The sequence below is a fragment of the Carettochelys insculpta genome, chromosome 30, assembly GCF_033958435.1.
Source record: "Carettochelys insculpta isolate YL-2023 chromosome 30, ASM3395843v1, whole genome shotgun sequence".
Classification (NCBI taxonomy): Eukaryota; Metazoa; Chordata; order Testudines; family Carettochelyidae; genus Carettochelys; species Carettochelys insculpta.
The window spans coordinates 3,559,266-3,578,220 of NC_134166.1; the positions used below are offsets into that span (position 1 = coordinate 3,559,266).

At 64.8% G+C, this 18,955-nt stretch overlaps 1 protein-coding gene across 2 annotated transcripts in view; it reads left to right on the plus strand.

The window, feature by feature from the left end:
• The window catches only part of ARHGEF11 (Rho guanine nucleotide exchange factor 11), an 81,794-nt gene that overhangs the window by 61,560 nt on the left and 1,279 nt on the right, over positions 1-18,955 (plus strand). For both annotated transcript variants that reach the window (XM_074980548.1, XM_074980549.1), the window contains 24 exons: positions 409-531; positions 1,307-1,330; positions 2,877-3,021; positions 4,123-4,222; positions 5,612-5,641; positions 7,575-7,701; positions 7,853-8,032; positions 8,639-8,686; positions 9,442-9,629; positions 9,854-10,000; positions 10,869-10,948; positions 11,285-11,410; positions 11,508-11,625; positions 11,722-11,900; positions 11,996-12,071; positions 12,608-12,775; positions 12,930-13,017; positions 13,674-13,781; positions 14,241-14,323; positions 14,643-14,885; positions 15,289-15,630; positions 16,181-16,273; positions 18,045-18,289; positions 18,606-18,791. In XM_074980548.1, the coding sequence (XP_074836649.1) occupies positions 409-531; positions 1,307-1,330; positions 2,877-3,021; positions 4,123-4,222; positions 5,612-5,641; positions 7,575-7,701; positions 7,853-8,032; positions 8,639-8,686; positions 9,442-9,629; positions 9,854-10,000; positions 10,869-10,948; positions 11,285-11,410; positions 11,508-11,625; positions 11,722-11,900; positions 11,996-12,071; positions 12,608-12,775; positions 12,930-13,017; positions 13,674-13,781; positions 14,241-14,323; positions 14,643-14,885; positions 15,289-15,630; positions 16,181-16,273; positions 18,045-18,289; positions 18,606-18,791 (3,247 nt within the window). The remainder of the gene's footprint in view (positions 1-408; positions 532-1,306; positions 1,331-2,876; positions 3,022-4,122; positions 4,223-5,611; positions 5,642-7,574; positions 7,702-7,852; positions 8,033-8,638; positions 8,687-9,441; positions 9,630-9,853; positions 10,001-10,868; positions 10,949-11,284; positions 11,411-11,507; positions 11,626-11,721; positions 11,901-11,995; positions 12,072-12,607; positions 12,776-12,929; positions 13,018-13,673; positions 13,782-14,240; positions 14,324-14,642; positions 14,886-15,288; positions 15,631-16,180; positions 16,274-18,044; positions 18,290-18,605; positions 18,792-18,955) is intronic.

Below are 18,955 nucleotides of genomic sequence, written 5' to 3' on the forward strand. Positions count from 1 at the left end.
ACTCCTTCCCACCCCACAAGAACCAGGGGTCGCCAAATGAGATGAACAGGCATCAGGTTCAAAACAAACCAACGGCAGTATTTCTTCCTGCAGCACACGGTCGGCCTGTGGAACTCCTCGCCACAGGAGGTCATGAAGACAAAGACTATAAAAGGGTTAAAAACCCTGGATAAATTCCGGGAGGCCAGGTCCATCGATGGCTGCTAGCCAGGCGGGGCAGGGAGGATGTCCCTGGCTAATGCTTGTCAGAAGCTGGGAATAGGGGGCGTGGGATGGATCACTCGATGGTCACCCATCCTGTTCACTCCCTCTGGGGCACCAGGCATTGGTCACTGTCGGCAGACAGGACTCTGGGCTCGACTGACCTTTGGCCTGACCCAGTGTGGCCGTTCTTACGCCTGTGCACAGGACGAAGCGCACCATGGGGCTGGGAAGCCTTTACGGGGAAAACGACCTGCTGGATTTGGACGGGGACCCTCAGAAGGAGCGTCACGTGGCTGAGAAGCAGCTTGCGCACCTGGCCGACATCCTGTGAGTGGCAGGCGCTGGGGCTGGTCCCTGTTGGGTGTGTGAGTTAGACCGAGCCTGGGGCTGCGCCCTGCAGCTCTGTTAGAAATGGGGAGCAGCTCTCGCAGTGGGCTGCTGCTGGTGGGAGTGGGATCAGAGCCCAGCTGATCCTGTGAGTTTTGCGGCCAAAAGGCAGGCTGGGGGGGATACACCTTGGCGGTGTAGACCTGCCTGCTGAGCCAGCCTTCATGGCCACAACGCAAAGCAGCTGCATCAGAAGCATGGGCCAGATCCTCTGCGGGTATAAATCAGCAGTGCTCCTTTGGCTGCGGAGGGGATACAGCAATGCGCACCCGAGAACCCAGCCCCCGTGGTCCCCAAATAGAATCAGTGCTGCTCCAGCCAACACAGGCGAGAGGGGCAGGACAGGGGTAACTGAGTAGGCCCCCACCCCACAGCTAGCGCCTGCTCCTTCCGTCTGCCCCATGCCCAGAGCTCACTCTGGCCTTCAGAGGTAGCGCCCACAGCACCGCCTTGGGGGACACATCCGCCCACCCAGCACTCACACGGCCAATGACGGTGCCACGTCCCCTAGCGTGGACGTGATCTGTTGGAAGGAACAAGCACGAACCCCTCCGGCAGGTTTTGTTTTGCTGACGTTTGGGTGTTGACAAAACTCGGGAGCGTAGCCGCAGCCTGAGCCGTGCCCTCCCAGGTCCCCGGGCTCGAATGGGGCAGCGCAAATGGGGGTTAGGGAGGCGACCGGGTTTCTCACACCCTTCCTTCTTTCCCTCTCCAGGTCGAAATACGAAGAGGACAGGAGGTGAGTGTCCGCCGGGTGTCCAGCGGTTGTGTGAGCCCAGGTGTGATGGTGCCCAGGGGAGGGCATCTGGGCATTGCTAGCTCACCCTTTACCCTCCCAAACCCCGGGCTTGCCAGCTGTTGGCTGAGCGGCCTATGAGGAAGCAGCTGGGTGGCGTCTCTCTGGGTCCTAGTGTCCGGCAGGACAGCCCCCTCCCCCCATTGCAGCAAGGAGAAGAAATGTGTTCCCCACCTCAGATCCCCACTGAGCCACATGAGTGTCACCTTCCCTCATCCCTGCTCTGTGCAGGGAGAGCCCTTCAGTCCCCAGGGGGCTCTGCAGAGCTGGGGAGACGTTGCTGCTGTCACACCAGTTGGCATCGCTTGGTGCCCCATAACTGAGTTGCCCTTGGAGCTGGCTGGGCACTTGCTCTCCGTTTGTTAGGCATTCAGCCTTTGCAGGAGATAAGGGCCCCAGACCCTGGCCCTTCGGTGCTGGAGGCAGGGGGGATCGTGGGGTGCTTTGCCAACAGGGATGAAACTCTCCTGGGCTGGGGCCGGGGGAAAGTAGGGCAGTGCCATTATCCCCCTTTTATTCATGGGGAAGCTGAGGCAGGGGGCGGGACTTGCTGGGTGTCCTGCAGCATATCGCTGGCAGAGCCGAGAAGGAAAGTCTGGGGCTGGTGCCTTCGCTGCAAGCCCATGTGTGAGCCACGGTGACGGGGAGGCAGGAGGGCTCTTGCGCGCGCTGCTCAGAGCCGTTTGCTGGTGGCTGGGTCTCTCCCCAGAGCTATGGCAGGAGAAGCTGGAGTGGGTTCTGGCTGTGTGTCCGAAAGGGCCCTTGACCCAGTGAGAACACGCCACAACCAGCTGTCCCCAGCCCACCTTGCAGCCAAGAGCCTTCTCCTGCGCTGGCACCTCTGCAGGTGCCAAGCTGTGACCTGACTTGCCCCTTTCCCCTGACGCCGGCGCCCCAGGGGCTGAGCAGCGAGATGCTGTGTCGTACAAGATGGGTGTGGCACTGCTTGGGGACGTCTGTCTCCTTTGTGCCTGGACAGAGTGTGCCCGTTGGGCTGTTGCTGGTGCCAGCCGTGACTGAGCCAGTCTTTGCGCTGCCCTGCTCCTCCCTTTCCCCCGCGGTACAACGAGGGCAGCGCAGGCAGGGGCAGTTGTGAGGCTCGGTCAATGTACCTGAAGCCGCTCAGGGCCTGCCCTGCCTCCTTGACTGCCCCCACTCGTCTTGCGGCCGCTCCTCTGAGTGCCGATCGCCCAGGCAAGCCGGGCTTGAGGTTCAGGGCTCGGAGATCTCACAGGCATTCTCCTTGGGCTGGCCCTGCTGTGTAGGTAGCACAGGCCCCTGGGAATCCCAGGGCTCCCCGCGCTCTCTGCAGCGCTGCAGGTGGATGCTCACTCCCAGCTGTGCCTGGCAAAGGCTTTGAGCCGCTCGTTGCTCTTGTCCCGCCTGTTGCCCCCGCGGTGGTCGAGCGAGACCAGAACCCCCGATGTGCCGGCGTCAGCCTTGGCTACCCCCGGAACGATCCGCCTGTCTGGGTGTTCCTCTCTTCCAGTTCCCCCATGGCCTTTGCCCTCAGCACGTACATGAGCCACACGGGAATCCGGATGCGGGAGGCCCGGCCTGCCAGCACCAGCGAGAAGTCCCCGGCCTTTCCAGACAAGGACAAGTGGCTGCCCTTCTTCCCCAAGGCCAAGAAGGTGGGTGGGGCCCTGGCTGCATCCTGGGGTCTGACCGATTTCTTCCCTGGGCATCGGCTCTCTTCTCCCTAGCCTGCGCGAGTTCAGCGGCCTCGGCAGGAGCAGGCGTGAGCACCTAACCCTTGTCAGCTCCACTGAGGAGCCAGCTCAGAATTACCCTCCCTCCACAGGCCTTGGGCAAGACACCTCATTGCTCGCAGCCAGGCACAGCGGGCCTGAAACGTGGCCTCTCCGTGCGCACGACCTCCCCAGAGCCGCAGGGCGGGGGAGAATCAGGCCCCTTGTGTCTCCTGGGTGCTGCTTGCCCTGCGTGGATGCATCATCCACCTCCCCTGCTACCCCCAGGCTTTCCCTCTGGAAGGGGAGCCGCGCGTGGTTTGTGCGACGTCCGGCTGTGCTGCACGGATGCCAAACCACTGTCTCCCCTCGCGTGCGAGCTCACTACAGCGCAGCGTGCAGGCTCGTGGCGCTGGCGGCTGGGCCCGCCCTCGAAGCGGGGTGTGGCAGCAGGGCTGAGTGATGTGCTGCTGGCGACTGGGGGCAGTGGGGGGACTCCGGTGCTTTTTGGTACCAGCCAAGTTCAGCGTCCCCCGCCTTGGGCTGGTTTGTTTGCACACTGCTGCCCCCTCCGGGTCGGAATTGGAACTGCTGCGCTAGGCAATGGGCCCTGTACGGTGAGCAGTTCGTGGAGATTCTCCTCAAGCTCCGGTGATAGAGACTTGGGCTTTCAGACCAGGAGGATCACAGTTCTGTCCTGTCGCTCTGCTCCTGGGGTGCCTGCAGGGTGCAGCGGCTTGGCAGATGTAGCAGAAAGACACCGAGTCTCCCGCCCTGGGCAGAAGTAGGGCCGTGTGATTTACCCTGTTGCATAGACGTCGGGGGAGCTGCCCCACAGAGCAACTTGTTCAGGACCCCGTGATGAGTCAGTGGCGCAGCTGGGATTAGAACTCCAGCCCTGACCCCTAACCATAGACACACCCTGCCTCAGTTTCCTTCCTCGCAAATCAAATGCAGCTGCCCCGGCTGCAGCTGCTGTATTGCCCTGGGGTCAACGTGCCCCTTTGCAAAGACTTTTTCCAACTCCCGTCCGGTGTGTCTCAGCAGAGCAGCGGCACGAAAAAGGACAAAGATGCGATGGAGGACAAGAAACGCAATCCCATCCTGAAGTACATCGGGAAGCCCAAAAGCTCCTCCCAGAGCAGTGAGTATTGGCTTGTGCAGGGGGCACCAGGGGATGCCTGGTGGGGAGCTGTGTTCTTTGAGACTCTGGGCAAAGTGCCAGAGCCAGCAGGCCTCCCATAGTGGGCACCACTCCTGCCTGCGTTGGAGTAACCAGGTCCCAGCCCCAGAGGAATCATCTCATCTGGCTGGCTGCAGGAGAACCGGCATTTTGGGAAGTCCTTGTCCGTGCCGGGGTGCACGAGTGCCAACGTGCAACCTAGACGTGACATGCGCCAGGGCAGCGTACGCTGCTGTCCAGCTCGGCTGCACTTCGCGTGCAAACCTTCCTGCCATTGACATCGGTGACTAATCCCCCATGTAGGGGATGCCCCCAGAGCCCCCATCCCCCTCTCCGTTGCATCCCGCACCCTGGGGTGCACACTCTCCTTTTCACCCTTGGGCCTGAAGGACGCTGAAAACCCCAGGGCAGCTGGGCTGGAGATCGGTCACGTCAGCATCAGAGTGCTTTTGCAGGCATCACTGACGCTGCTTCTCCGAGCTCAGGAAGCCGGTCCAGCACCAGCCAGGCTCCTGCCGGCACTAGGAGAGCTCCCCGCTGTAGCTACAGCTCTGGAGCATTGCTGAGACCTGAGGGTTTGTCTCCCATGCAGCGATCGAGTACCAGCTGGTCCAGCTAAGGGCCCCTGCATGGTGGGGTTGGGGGGAGGGGTTCTTCCTGGGTTAGCTGGTACTAAATAGCCCCAACCCGCGATGCTGTCTGGTTAAATCTCTCACACTCGTGCACACACACTGGCTGTGCTTCAGATGCAGGTCTTGGTCGGTACACAAATCGCACGCTCGCTCACACTACCCACCACTGAACATCCATCCCTTCAAAGCCCTGAGCAGCCCCAGAGGGGGGTGTTCTGAAGGGGCCAGCTCTGGTGGAGGGGGTTAGTGAGGCCCTCCAGGGGCAGCAGAAATTGCCTGGGGCGGGGTGCCTGGGAGGCGTCCCACCTGAGGCGGTTTGGTTGTAGGCACTAGTGAAAGCCGGGGGGAGGGGGCAGTGCACAGGACGCGGGTGTGGTTTGTGGGGGTGCACGGTTGCACCTGCACAAAGGGAGGCTGAGCTGAGATCCTCCTAAAAACTTCTCCCAGCTGTCGCACGAGCAGTCCCAAGCGTGTGTGTCGCACGCACGCGGCACACACGACGGCAGCCCTGGGCTGTGTTTCAAGCACTGCGCACAGTCCCTGCGCTGGCCAGCCGATGGCTTCCCCTGCGGGCATAGAGCGGGAGGCGTTTGCATGTCTCTTCATTGCCTTCCCCTCCCCTCCCCTCCCCACCTTTGAGTTCTCATGGTGTGGCTCACGCTCTCTCCCTTGTGGCAATGCAGCGTTGATTTGACATCTCATTGTTTTTTCCTTTCAGCATTTCATGTCCCTTTGTCCCCCGTGGAAGGTAAAAGGCCTTTTTGTTTTGTTTGTGTTCAGCTTGGTTTGTGTTTCCTACAGCGGGGCTTCCCCCCGACCCCACCCAGCGCATTGCGCTGCTCAGCGCGTGGACAGAGCGCTGGGCAGTGTCGGTGCTGGCACGTCGTGGAGCAAGTCACTTTGCTGTGACGTGCCTCGGTTTCCCCATCAGGAACACGGGGGGTCGTTTTACCGAGCTGCATTGTAAAGCTCTGTGAGCCGTACCCAGGGCGCGGCCGGGGACGGGGCCTGCGTCTCCAGACCGCTTTGCCCACCGCATTGGCCCCCCGCTGGAGGCAGGGCGACTCTGCCCCTTGACTTCACTGGCTTGCTGTGACGCCCACCCGAGGCCTTCGTTCCCCTTCCTCCCGGCCGATCTGGCGCCCGTCGCCTTGGAGGCTGTTCCGTTTTCCACACAGCGGAGCGATCAAATGCGGCTCTGTGTGCGCCGCAGGCCTCGGCGTTGGCCCTGCAGCGGCTGTGCTGCTCGTGCAGGGGCTCTGTGCCTGCCACACGGTGCGGTGAGGCCGCGGTGGAAACGCTCCCCAGGCAGAGGGGCCAGCAGAGCCCTGGGCCCCGCACAGAACAGGCCACAGTGCCGGTGTCCCCGTCAGGCCTCACGTCCTATTTAAGGCCATTCCCTGCTGCCCCGGCAGTGGGCGAGAGTGGGACTTCCATCCACTTCGCAGCCCCTGTGCACGGCCAGGGCACTATGAAGGGGCTGGGGAGAATTGGGCCAGTGCTTGTATGGGGGTGCAGCCCTTTGGGGTGGAAGGCGCCTGTCTAGCTGGGTGCCTGGCAGGGTTCCCTGTAAGCTGAGTGCTTGGGCGGCCGCCCAGGAGAGTCGGGTGCTGCTCAGCTGATTAGCAGAGCGCCCCCAGCTGGCAGCACGTTGCTGAGGGTGGTGCACATCCCCAAGTGCCTCGGTGCACAGAACAAAATTTATTCTGGGAAAAATTAGAGGGACACTAGTGCCCAGATGCCCTAGGGCATGAGCTCAGTAATACCCTGACCTGTGCCCCTGGCGGGAGGCAGCAAACTGTCCCAAGGAAGCAGCTAAGGAGGGTGTTCGCGTTCGCACCCCCTGTGGCTGGACTCTGGAGAACCTTTGGCACCTGGGCGGGTGGGGATGGAGTCTTCCGTGGATAACGTCAGGCACTGTGGAGAGACTTGGTGCCTATGGGGGGAGCCCACCCCCCGCTCCCTCCTGCCCCGACATTGCGCATGGCACACGGCTCCCACTAGCCCATGGCCAGCTCCCCGGGCAACAAGCGGCTCTGGAGGAGATGCCCCAGTGCCAGAGGTCAGGCACACGCGCTTCACGTCACAGGGGAACAAGTCAAAGTGAAACCGGAATAAGAGCGTCCACACGTGGGTTTGCACTGGGCGGCCAAAACCAGGGCAGGACACCTGTGGCAATGAGGTCGAAGGGCCCCCTGAACAGGCTGGTTCTGCAGGGATCCCCAGCCAAACCTCAGAAGGAGGGTGCATTTCAGGGGGTCCCCTCAAACTGGGGGTGTCTTCAGCTCTCCCTAACTGGTCACTGGTTTGGCACCGGGCCTTGGGTGTGTTGCAGCTTTGCAGCCGCTACCTGCTGCAGCCTGAGCTGACTTCGGAGCCTGCTGCCGGGTGCCTCCAGCGAGGGGCTTTCAGACGCAGCACAGAGGCCTGGGGGATGGCTGGGGCAGGGGGAAGGTGAAGGCGCAGGGCCTCGCAACAGAGACAGGAAGGAAGTGCCCTGCCCCTCAGCCCCTTCCAGCCAACTCCAAACTAGACCAAAGGGGGCAAACTCCTGGGCTCGCCTCCCCACTGCTGGGCTGGAGTTAGCCCCAGGGGCGCTACGTAATGGGCTGTGGGTTTAGCCAGCTCCCAGGGCCTCTTTCTTATGGCTGCTCGTCTCTCCTCTGCCCCCATCCCACCAGTCAAACCCGGCAACGTGAGGAACATCATCCAGCACTTTGAAAACAGCCAGCACTGCGAGTCCCAGGAGCCCGGCACGCAGCGCCTCTCCACCGGCAGCTTCCCCGAAGACCTGCTGGACCCAGACAGGTACAGGTGCCGGGGGCTGGAGCGGGGCTCTGAGCTAACGGGGCAGGGTCTTCGTTTGCTTCCTTGTGCAGGCGGGCGGGTGTCCCCGGCTCTCTCGGCCCGCAGGGGATGCAGCCGTTGGGGGCGGCTTGCCAACCTCCCTCCCCTGCAGTTCCAGGGCCGAAGTCAAGCTGGGCCGGTCGGAGAGCCTGAAGGGGCGGGAGGAGATGAAGAGATCGCGCAAGGCGGAGAACGTGCCCCGGTCCCGCAGCGACGTGGACATGGACGCCGCAGCGGAGGCCACGCGGCTGCACCAGTCGGCATCATCATCGGCGTCCAGTCTGTCCACGAGGTCAGAGCGCCAGTCCCCGAGCCTGCTGGGACGAGGGCCTCCGGACGGTGCCTCTGGGCTGGTTCCGTCGGGCCTTTGCGTGGGGCCCGAGGCCGGTCCGCGCGTGATTTGCAGGGCACTGGAGAGCTGAGCGCTCCCACTTGGTGGGGGAAGTCAAGGCGGCCTGGGAGGTACTGAGCGCTCAGTGGGGGGTTGGGCGGGTGTGCCAGCCAGGCTTGCATTGGGCGGGGGGAAGCTTCCACAACTGGCCAGAGAAACGTAGGGATCTAGATCCAAAGGGGCTGATCCCTCCCCCCCCGACCCAGCATGGTCAGATGAGACCCCCAGTCTCACATGCTCTTCTGACAGCTTTGTCTGCTTGCTACAGGCCGGGTTCCACCCCCAGTGCCCCATGCGGGAAGGCCTCGAGCCTGCAGGAGTTTGCTCCCCAGGCTGACTCTGTGCCCAGGGACTTGGGCAGCCGTCCCCCAGCAGGAAAGCCAGCCCACCGCCGCCGGCAGCTGCCGGGTAGCACAAGCTGCGCCTGGCGCTCTGGCACCCAGGGAAGGAGGGAGGGCGAAGGACGCCCGGTTCGGGGATTGACGTCCCTTCCTGTTGCTTCCCCAGGTCGCTGGAAAACCCCACTCCCCCCTATACGCCCAAGATGGGACGCAGGTGAGTGACTCCCAGCGCCGCCGGCAGGGTGGGGGCCAGTTGGGTCCCAGGGCCTGGAAGAGGCAGTGCCCTGAACACCGCAGGTGAGGCCAGTTCTCCCGACCGTCTCAGTTGCCAGGGACTGTGGGTGTTACCCGCAGCGGCGTGAGGGGGAGGAGCGTCCATGAGCCCTCCTCTCCCCCGCCCTAGCGGCTGGCATGGAAGGGGTTAATGCGGCGCTGGGCCACCCAGGCTGGTGACTGGGCCGCGAGTGGCCCTGCTCCGTCTCGGGGCCCGGCCGCTCTCCCGGGAGATGGCAGCTCTGCTGGTGGCGCTGGCAGACCTGCGGTTTGCGGGGTGCGCCGACCGAGCCCCGCAGTGCTCTGATTGGCTGCAACGGGAGCACACGGCTCTCCCAGCCAGCACCCCCGCCTCACGCGTCTGGGGCGTCCGTGTGGTAACACCGGCGGGAACAGAACGCCACCGGGGGGGGGACCAGCCGGGTCCAGCAGCCCTGCATGTGGCAATGGGGACCCCAGCATCTCCCCGCTGGGTCCATGAGCCGCGGTTGCGGCTCGCTGGTGGGGGCGTCACCCTCTGGCTCGCGCGTTGGAGGGCCGTGCCTGGGGGTGAAGGGCCCAGGCGTGAGCCGCGAGCAGCACCCGGCTGGGTCTCAGCTGGGTTGGGAGTGGGCTGGGGGCTTCCCACGGGGTCTCTGCGAGAACGGGGCCCGGTGCACAGCTTCAGGGAGCAACCCCCCATCCGACACCCCCCAGGAGCATCGAGTCGCCCAGTCTGGGCTTCGGCACCGAGTCCTTCCTGCCCCACCCGCTGGAGGACGACCTGGGCCAGCTGTCGGACCTGGAGCCGGAGCCGGACGCGCAGAGCTGGCAGCACACCGTCGGCCGGGAGGTTGTGGCGCACCTGACACAGCGGGAGATCGACCGCCAGGAGGTGATCAACGGTGAGGGCTCCCGCTGCCACTTCTCCCGAATGCTGCCTGCGGTGACCAGCCCCAGGCAGCTCCCCCAGGGCCTGGGGTGATCCCTGCGATTAACTGCAGGCTCAGGGCATGGGGGCCAGGCAGATCTGGGGGAGGCGGCGCTAGTACATTGGTGGCTTTGCTTGGGGTAGGGGAGCTGGGAGCCGGCCCGTCTCTGAACCCCTCTCTCCCCTCCCCCGGGGCAGAGCTCTTTGCCACAGAGGCCTCACACCTGCGGATTCTCCGAGTCCTGGACGTCCTCTTCTACCAGCGGCTGAGGCGGGAGGGTTTGCTGTCGCGGGAGGAGCTGGGGCTGCTCTTCCCCAACCTCTCGGAGCTCATCGACATCCACAGTAAGGCGCTGAACCCCTGGGGGCTCCTCCCCGCCCCGCCCGTCTGTAAGGCCCACGGGCACCAGCCTTGCTGCTGTGCTGGAGCCTGGGCAGAGCCCAGTGACCGCTGCCTGGTGGGGTCAGCGCAGTGTCTCCTCGGGGCTGTCACACTTTGGGCTCGCTCTGTCTGCTGGCCGGTGCTGGGCTGGCAGTCGGGCTGGCTGCTCTGCTGCTGTCCTATGGCCAGGAGCTCTGGGACCCTCACGCTCGGGAGGCGTCTGTGCGGCAAGCCCAGGCCCCCGGGTTCCCAGCCTGACGCCGGCACGGCTGGCTTCAGCACCGAGTCTCACCCTGGCTGCTCACACCCCCTGCTCTTTGCTGGGTAGACGTGTCCTGTTGTCTCTCCGGTCACCTGCCTGGCCTGGCTCCAGGGCCAGCTGCTATCAGGGCTGCGCATGGCTGTCTGGAGCAGACACGTTAAGCGTCCAAGCCAAGCCCGCTGCAGCCTGTAGGCAGTGAATTGCTGAGATGGGCAGGGCAGGGCTGCCCAGACCTCTCCAGCCGTCTGCCTGCCACTGGGAATAGAGGCAGCTCATTCCAGGAATGGCCACCGCTCCCGGGGTCTCCTCTCTGCTGGCGGCAGAGCAGAGGAGCTGTGAGCCCTGGGGGCTGTTGGGAAGGATTTGGGGAGGCGGGGAGAAGGTGACGGGAGCAGCTGGCTGTAGCGGTCGGTCACATCTGAAACGTACAAAACGCTGAATGCCATGTAGGCCAGCAGATCCCCCGGGCCGTGCTGCCAGGCCTCCGTAGAACAGGGCGTATTGAATTTCCTTCTCCTGTCCCCACTCCCCCTTGACTCGTGCCCTGACCCCGCTCTGTCCTGGTGCAGATTCACTGGCGGAATCCATGAGGAAGCTCCGAGAGGAAGGACCAATCATCAAGGAGATCGGGGATCTCATGCTGTCTCGGGTAGGGCCAGGAGAGCTGCCAGGATGGGTCTGGGGTCTCCCATCCCCCTCTCTCCCGACGCGGGAGTCCCCAGGGCCGCACGCTGAACGGCGCAGACAGCACGGTCCAAATGCCAGCGGGACGTAGCGGGGCTCCGAGGGGCTGGACGTCTCGGAGAAGGGTTCTGCAACCACCAGGGAAGCCGCCTGCTGTCTCTGGAGCAGCTGGTGCCCAGCTCTGGGGTTTGCAGGGGTTTGGGGGGCCTGGGCAGTGCCGGGGGGATCCTGTGGAGCGCCCCTCTCCAGGGGGCCACGGTGGAGGCTGGCTCAGCTCTGCTCCTCTCTCTCCCTGCCCCAGTTTGACGGGCCGGCGGGAGAAGAACTGCAGCAGGTGGTGGCTGACTTCTGCTCGTACCAGTCCATCGCCCTGGAGCTGATCAAGACCAAGAAGCGCAAGGAGACCCGCTTCCAGCTCTTCATGCAGGTACCTCCTGCCCCCCACTCACCTCTCCCTCCGGCTGGGACTCGGGCCTCTGCCCGCCCGGCGGCTGCAGCGCTGTCTCCCTTCTCCCCCGCCCCAGGAGGCCGAGAGCAACCCGCAGTGCCGGCGCCTGCAGCTCAAGGACCTGATCATCTCCGAGATGCAGCGCCTGACCAAGTACCCCCTGCTGCTGGAGAGCATCCTCAAGCACACGGACGGTAGGGCGGCGCTTCTCCCTGCTGTCTTGCTGCTGGTGGGGGCGGGGGGCGCCCTAGCCCCAGGCCTGGCCTTAGCCGCCCCCTCTCGGCCCCCAGGCAGGAGCCCAGAGCACGAGAAGCTGTGCCGCGCCCGCGACCAGTGCCGGGAGATCCTCAAGTACGTCAACGAGGCGGTGAAGCGGGCGGAGAACCGGCACCGGCTGGAGACCTACCAGAAGCGCCTCGATGCCACGTCTCTGGAGCGCACCAGCAACCCGCTGGCTGCCGAGTTCAAGGTACTGCCCGGCTGGGAGTGGGAAGGGGCTCTGTCCTGACACCCCCTTCCACAGCTGGGGAGCGCCAGCCACTGACCCTGCCTTCTGCACCCCAGAACCTCGACCTCACCTCCCGGCGCATGATCCACGAGGGGGCCCTGAGCTGGCGCATCAGCAAGGAGAAGACGGTGGGTAGGTACCTCCCGGCAGGGGTGGGGCTGGCACGGCCCTTGGCCTTCAGGCTAGAAGCCCCCAGAACCCTGGTGTCCCAGAAGCTCCATTAGCTGTCAGCTTTTATCCACTGGGGATCTTCGGCTGGCAGGAGCCTCCATCGCACACTTAACCCGCGTCTGCCTCGTGGGCTGGTGCTGTTCTTCCCGGCTGGGGGAGCTTCCGGTCCTCCTGGCTGGTCTCTGGAGGGGACCACGGGACAGGACAGAGCCTTTGTCAAGTGGGGCTGGCTTATCTCCAGCTTCATTGCCCGCGGAGGGCGCTTGTGACCCAGTTAATCCTGGGTCTCTGAGACTGGGCCAGGGAGAGGAACCCAGGGGACTTAGGCACCTGCGTACTTTTGACTTCCAGCAAGTATCTGGGGCAGGGGGTTGCACAACCCTGCTGAGGGGTGGGCCTGGCCTGTGCCAGGTTGGGGCAGCCTGGCTCTGCGGAGGACCGGAGCGGCTGGGTGCCTGGGGCCATTGACACGAGCTTGGCCCTCACGGCCTGCGCAGATCTACATGTGCTGCTGCTCGAGGACCTCCTGGTGCTGCTGCAGAAGCAGGATGAGAAGCTGGTGCTGAAGTTCCACAGCAAGACGGTGCTGGGCTCCTCAGACACCAAGCAGACCTTCAGCCCCGTCCTGAAGCTCAACTCTATGCTCATCCGCTCTGTGGCCACAGGTAGCGCTGGGGGAGCCTCGGGGAGCTGGGGCGGGCGGCGGTGTCTCCTCTGACTCGGCCGGGGGAGGACGGCTCAGCAGAGCCCTGCAGGCCGCGGGGGGGTGACACCTGCGGGGCCCGAACGCTCCCTGTAGCAGCCTGTCTCTCTGCGCAGACAAGCGAGCCCTCTTCATCATCTGCACCTCGGAGCTGGGGCCCCAGATCTATGAGCTGGTGGCGCTGACGCCCTCGGAGAAAAACACGTAAGGGTGTGGCAGGGTGGGAGGGGCACCTGGGGGGAGGGAGGGGAGGGGGGAGTCCCTGCACCAAGTCAAATGCCTGTTCTGGGGCTGGAGTAACGGGGCTGCAGGTCGGGAGCGAGGGGCGTTGGCCGAGCTGGGGGTGGGTGGGGGTCTCAGAGGGTGGAGAGCCGGGGACTGCGGGTTGGGAGCGAGGGGCATTGGCCAAGCTGGGGTGCAGACGCTGGAGGTGGAGGTGGGGGGTGTTGGCCGAGCTGGGGGTGGAGGTGGGGGGTGTTGGCCGAGCTGGGGGTGGGTGGGGGTCCCAGAGGGTGGAGAGCCGGGGGCTGCGGGTCGGGAGCGAGGGGCGTTGGCCGAGCTGGGGGTGGGTGGGGGTCCCAGAGGGTGGAGAGCCGGGGGCTGCGGGTCGGGAGTGAGGGGCGTTGGCCGAGCTGGGGGTGGGTGGGGGTCCCAGAGGGTGGAGAGCCGGGGGCTGCGGGTCGGGAGTGAGGGGCGTTGGCCGAGCTGGGGGCGAGGGTCATAGGCCGAGCTGGGGGTTACACTCCCTCCCCTCGGTGCAGTCCGAGTGAGGGGCGCAGCCAATGCCCCACGTCTGGTCTCCAGAGGTGGCCGGCGGGCGGGTGCCAGGGCCGTAACGCCCCCTCTCCTGGGCCTGGCAGGTGGATGGAGCTGCTGGAGGAGGCGGTGCAGAGCACCGCGAGGAACGCCAGCTCCGCCCCCAAGCGCAGGGCCCAGGAGCTGCCCATCCACAGGCCGGCCCCGTCCAGGTGAGCAGCACCACGCAGGGGCCAGGCAGCAGCCTTAGACTCTGGGCTGGGCCCCTGGGCTCCGGGCGGGCAGGGCCGGCGGGTGGGACAGACTCCCCAGAGCACTGGGGATTTTGCTGCAAGCCCTGCCGGGCCCCAGGCTGGCCACGGCTCCATCCTCTCCTGTGGCCAGGCTGGGAGCAGGACTCTGACGCTGCCTGTGGACCTACACGCAGGTTCCATCCCCTGCGGTGACACAGGCTGTCTGGCTGTCCCGGGGGCAGAGCAGCCCCAAAGCGCAGCGCCGAGCGTCCCCCGCCCGCCCCTTCTGCAGCGCCTGGTGGCTCGGAGCTGTCAGGAACCACGGTCCAGTTCTGGGGGTGAAGCTCAGCCTCCCTCCAAGTGGGCCAAGGTCCCCCCTGGGCCCCATCTGCTTGGGGAGCCCATCCAGCGCGGCTAACTCCTCTCGCTCTCCATCAGCTTGGTGCTGCAAGACCCCGACGTGGCCCCCATCCTCTCCCAAGCCAACAGTTCTGGGGTGGAGGTGGAAGAGGTCTCCTCAGGTGAGCTCCCCTCCCAGCCAGGGCACCCTGCATGTCTCAGCCACCTGGGAGAAGCCCGGAGCAGCAGCCCGTGGTTGGGGGGCACCAGGTGGCTGCCTGGGGTCAGCCTGTCTTGGGGCTTCTTGAGTCACGTGAGGTGATGATGGGAGTCCCCAGTGCAAAGGTCTAGGAGGCTGAGCAGCCCCACGCCAGGGCCCCGGTTCCCTTTGCGCCCTCGGCTCTCTCTGGGCCCCCTGTGCCATGCTGAGTTCGGCCCCTGCCCTTTCTGGTCCCACATCTCTGCCGCTCCCTGGATCTGTGATCTCTCACCCCCGCCCAGTGGACGACAACCCCCCCGAGTCCCTGAGCCAGGAGAAGCCCCCAGCCCTGCTGGAGGAGCCGGAGGCCGAAGGCAGCGAGGAGGAGGAGGAGGGGAAGGAGGCGCTGGCTGCCCCCATGCCGACTGAGAGCTCTGCGGCGTTAGATGAAGCTGGGGCGTCAGAGCACCCAGGGCCCGGCATGCACCTGTGCCTCCCAGGACTTGTGCTCACCGAGGGGCTGGCTGAGTCAGCCCTGGAGGACGGTGAGTGAAGGCTGGGGGTGAGGCCGGCTGCCTCTCTGAGCCAGAACCTGGGTTTGGGCCGTCCTGTTTCCTCGTCCCCCTCGCGCTGGGCTGGCTGTGGAGTGGGGGCTGCAGGGTGTGAGCTGGGGGACCCCTGAGCTGGGATAGCAGGGGCTGCACGTCAGCACTGGTGGGGTGGGATTTGCCCCTCAGAAATCGGGGGGGGGTCCAAGTGCCCTTCCCGCCAGTGGGGGGTGGTGAGCGCCCCGGCCAGCTGTTCCCAGACACGCCTCTTCCGCTGGTGTCCTGGAGACGGAATTGGACCACAGTCCAGCATCGGGTCCGCCCCAGCCTCCAGCCAGCCCTTCTGGGGCAAATCCTGGCCTGGGCCCAGCCCAACCAGCACCTCTTCCATCCCCGCTAGTGGAGAACCTGCGGCATCTGATCCTGCGCGGCCTGCTGCCCTGCCACGACCCCGAGGACGACCTGACGCCCACGCCCTCCGTGGCTGGGGGAGCCGTGCAGCCCTGGGACTCGGCGCCGCCCTGCCAGGAGCAGCCGACGGAGCCCGTGGGGCAGGGCGACCCCCGTGCGGTCGGGGCTGGTCTCCCAGGCCGCTTGCCCAGTGGCAGGCCGGAGCTGGAGCCGGAGCCGGAAGGCCTGCTGAGCATGGATGATGCCGAGGAGACGGACTGGCCTTCGGACGGTGGCTGCAAGGGGCTCCGGGAAGCAGAGCAGCCTGGTGGCTACAAGGTGGTCCGGAAAGGTAGGGGGAAGGCAGTTTCGAGGGCTGTTCCTGGGCCCCCCCTTCCCAGTGGCCAGCCGCCGCTTTGCATGGCAGCGCGACGTGGAATCCAGCGGGTCGTGGCCCCCAGCCGTGGGCAGGCGTTCGCCTCCCTCCACCCAGGGGGTGGCTTCAGCGGGAGAAGGGCTGGTTCCTCAGAGCCTCTGACCGCCCCGACTCGGCATCCGCCTGCCAGCGATTCAAGCCTCCGTCAGTCCCTCGGTCGCCCTCGGGTAGCCGGCTGCAAGCGCCCCCCGTGCCCCAGCTGTGACTGGCGAGGGCGCAGCACCAACTCCCGCGTCCTGCTCGTTCTGTCTCTCGCTCCCTGCCAGCCTCATGGGCCTGGTGATTTGCATGAGATCTGCCCCCCTGGGCTCTGCTCTCTCTGTCTGGGCCTCTGGCCCGGGCCGCTTTGCTGGGCACAGCTGGTGATTGGGTTCTGAGGCCTTCAATCAATCGTTTCTCTCTCCCTCTCTCCCCCTCCACCTTTCCTCCTCTTCCCTCCCTGCTCGTGCCTGGTGTCTCTGCGCAGCTGAGGTGGAGGGCACTAAGGATGCCACGCCCTTGGCAGACAGCAGCCAATCAGAAACTGAGTTGCATGAAGGAGGTGGAGCTAATGTAGATGGTAAAGACCAAAACAACCCCTTTTCCCTCCTGGGCCTGAGCGGTGCAAGGAAAGGGAGACAGGCGGAGCGAGAGGCGGCGGTGGAGAGGCTGCTGGCCAGACCTCCTAGGGCCCCGGGCCAGGAACTCAAACCTGCTATGCCAGTGGGCAGGTCGTCTCCTCCCCACCGCAACCGCTTTCACCGTGAGCTCTTGGCTGCAGGTGACTAGTAACAGGGCCGTAGGGCTGCCCCCTACACCTATGGCCCCTTCACCCACTTGCCCACTGCATGTGCCTCCAGCGGGTTCTGACCCCAGCCGTGGGCAGGCGTTTGCCTCAGCCTCTGCCCAGGGGGTGGCTGCGCTGGGGAGGTTCAGAGCCCTGAGCACTGGCAGACCCCGGGAGGTCAGTGTCATCTGGGACATTCCCAGCACTGCCACGGCTGACTGGGCTCTCAGAAGACATTTTGGGGTAAATTAGAGCCAAATAACAGCACAGAACACTGAGAGCCAGGACTGGGGGCTGGAAACAAACGCGGGAAACTCGGCTGCCCCTCGATGAGCGGTCGTGCAGCTAACTAAAATCAGGCTGGATTACAGATGTTGCCGGCCAAGAGAGTTCGGATTAGAGAGGTTCAACCTGTACTAGATTTCAACTTGGATGGCGTTTGACTTGGTCGCGTGCAACAGTTGGATTTAAAAGCTAGGGCAATGCTCAGCGACCCCAGGTTGGAAATGGGCTGCCAGGTCTCCGAGGGTAGCCAAGGGGTTGCCTCAGGGTGGCGCTGTGCCCAGAGGGGTCCCACAGGGCTCAGATCTCAGCTCTGGACTCTAGTCCAGGACGCGGCTCTGGCTCGCTGAACAAAGGGACGGTTCAGGGAAGACTTGATCGTAGTCTGCAGGAACCTCCATGGGGGACATAGATTTGCTCTTGGGCTCCTGGGGCTGGCACGCGCCAGTGGCTGGAAGCTGAAGCTAGACACGTTGACTGGAAACAAGGCGCAAATCATTAACGGGGAGAGCAAGTGACCGAGGGTGGTGGCGGCTTCTCTGTCACTGGCCATTTTAAAACCAGGGTTAGAGGTAGAACAGATCTTTTTGAACAGTGCCTTATGGTGGGGCCAGTCTCTGGCCTGGACTAGGGAGGAGGTCAGGCCGGCTGGTCACGGTGGTCCTGTCTGGCCTGGGACTCTGTGAACTTGTCCAGGTGCGGCCCTGGGAAAGGGAGCCGCTTGGCCACCTGAATCCTGGCCACATTTTTCACCCGGGGTGTGGAGAGCTGACAGCTGGGTGGTACCTGCTGGGGGTGGGTAGGGTGCCCCTTCCAGGCACTCGGCAGAGAGTGGAGTTTTCAGACACACCTGGCTCAGGGCTGGTTAAAGTCCTGCATAACCAATTGCCTGAATCAGTGATGCTGACCTTCCTTCCCTGCGTGTTTCATGCCCCCATCTCCAACCGCTTCCCCAGGAGGCCGCTCTCGTTATCCCTGACTGGCAGGTGGGGAAACTGAGGCACGTGGCCATGGGGTGACTCACCCTGGGGTCTCACAGCAGGTTCATGGCACACTTCCCTGTTCCTGTCCAGCGCCCTATCTGCCTCCCGGTGTTTTGAACTCGGGAGTTGGGGTTTTTGAAAACTTCACCCTAGGGACTGACCCCTACAGGGCCAGCAGGGCAGGCTCAGTGCCCAACCCAGCCCAGTGACGGAAGGGGACTTTGAATCCTGGAGGTTTCTTTGGTGAGCCAGGTTGTCCCCGGCACCAGCCTCATGGGCCAACTGGCTTTTCTGCCCAGGGAATTACTTCTACGTCAGCATGCCGGCCGGCCCTGTAGAGTCCTCCACCGAGCCCCGAGCCCCAGAGCCACCCCCAAGCCCGCTGCAGCCCACCCCCAGCTCCCAGCAGCACGGCCAGGCCGGCACCCAGCACCCTGGCAGCCTGGATGGAGCCCTGCCCCCCGCCCCCAGCCTGGCAATCCAAGATGTGAAGATGATTTTCCAGACAATAGAACAGCTCACGCTGAAACTGACTCGGCTAAAGGTGAGTGGGGAGGAGCCAGGACTGGCTCTGTCAGGCAGCGGGAGCCAGGGGAGGAGCTGCAGCTGGTGCTGCAGGGCTGGGAATAAGATCCAGGTGGGTCTCGCCCCGCTGGCACCCGGACTGGCAAGGGCCCCAAGCCCTATTACACAGCTCCCAGGGCACTTAGCCAGCAGTGCCAGGGGCTGGGGCAGGGGCCAGCCGAGAAGCCTGCAGGGGGGTGGGGGAGTGAGCCGGGGCTGGCGCGTGGCTGGGATGTGCAGAGGTCTCCCTGTCTGACACCGATGTTCCCATCTGCTCTCCCCCCACGCGGCTCCAGGACGTGGAGCGAGCCCATCGCGAGTTGCTGCGGTCACTGGGAAGAGGCTCGTCAGCTGAGACCACCCCGGTGGGGGTCACCACGCTGGAGATGGGGCCATGGCCAGAGTGCCCCCCTGCCTTCGCCGCTGACCACTGTCCCTCCCCTGCCCGGCGAGGCTGCGGGCCCCAGCAGCTGGCAAGCCCGGTGAGTGGAAGGGATGTTGCTTCATGAGCCTTGCTGGACACACCCTGCTGCTAAAGCCCTTGGACTGCCCCTTGCTGCCCCCTGGCCTCTGCAGTCCTGCCTCCCCTTGCCCCAGCCTGGAGCCACCCCTCTCCCCCAGCCGGCTGCAGGGCGACCTGGTCCCG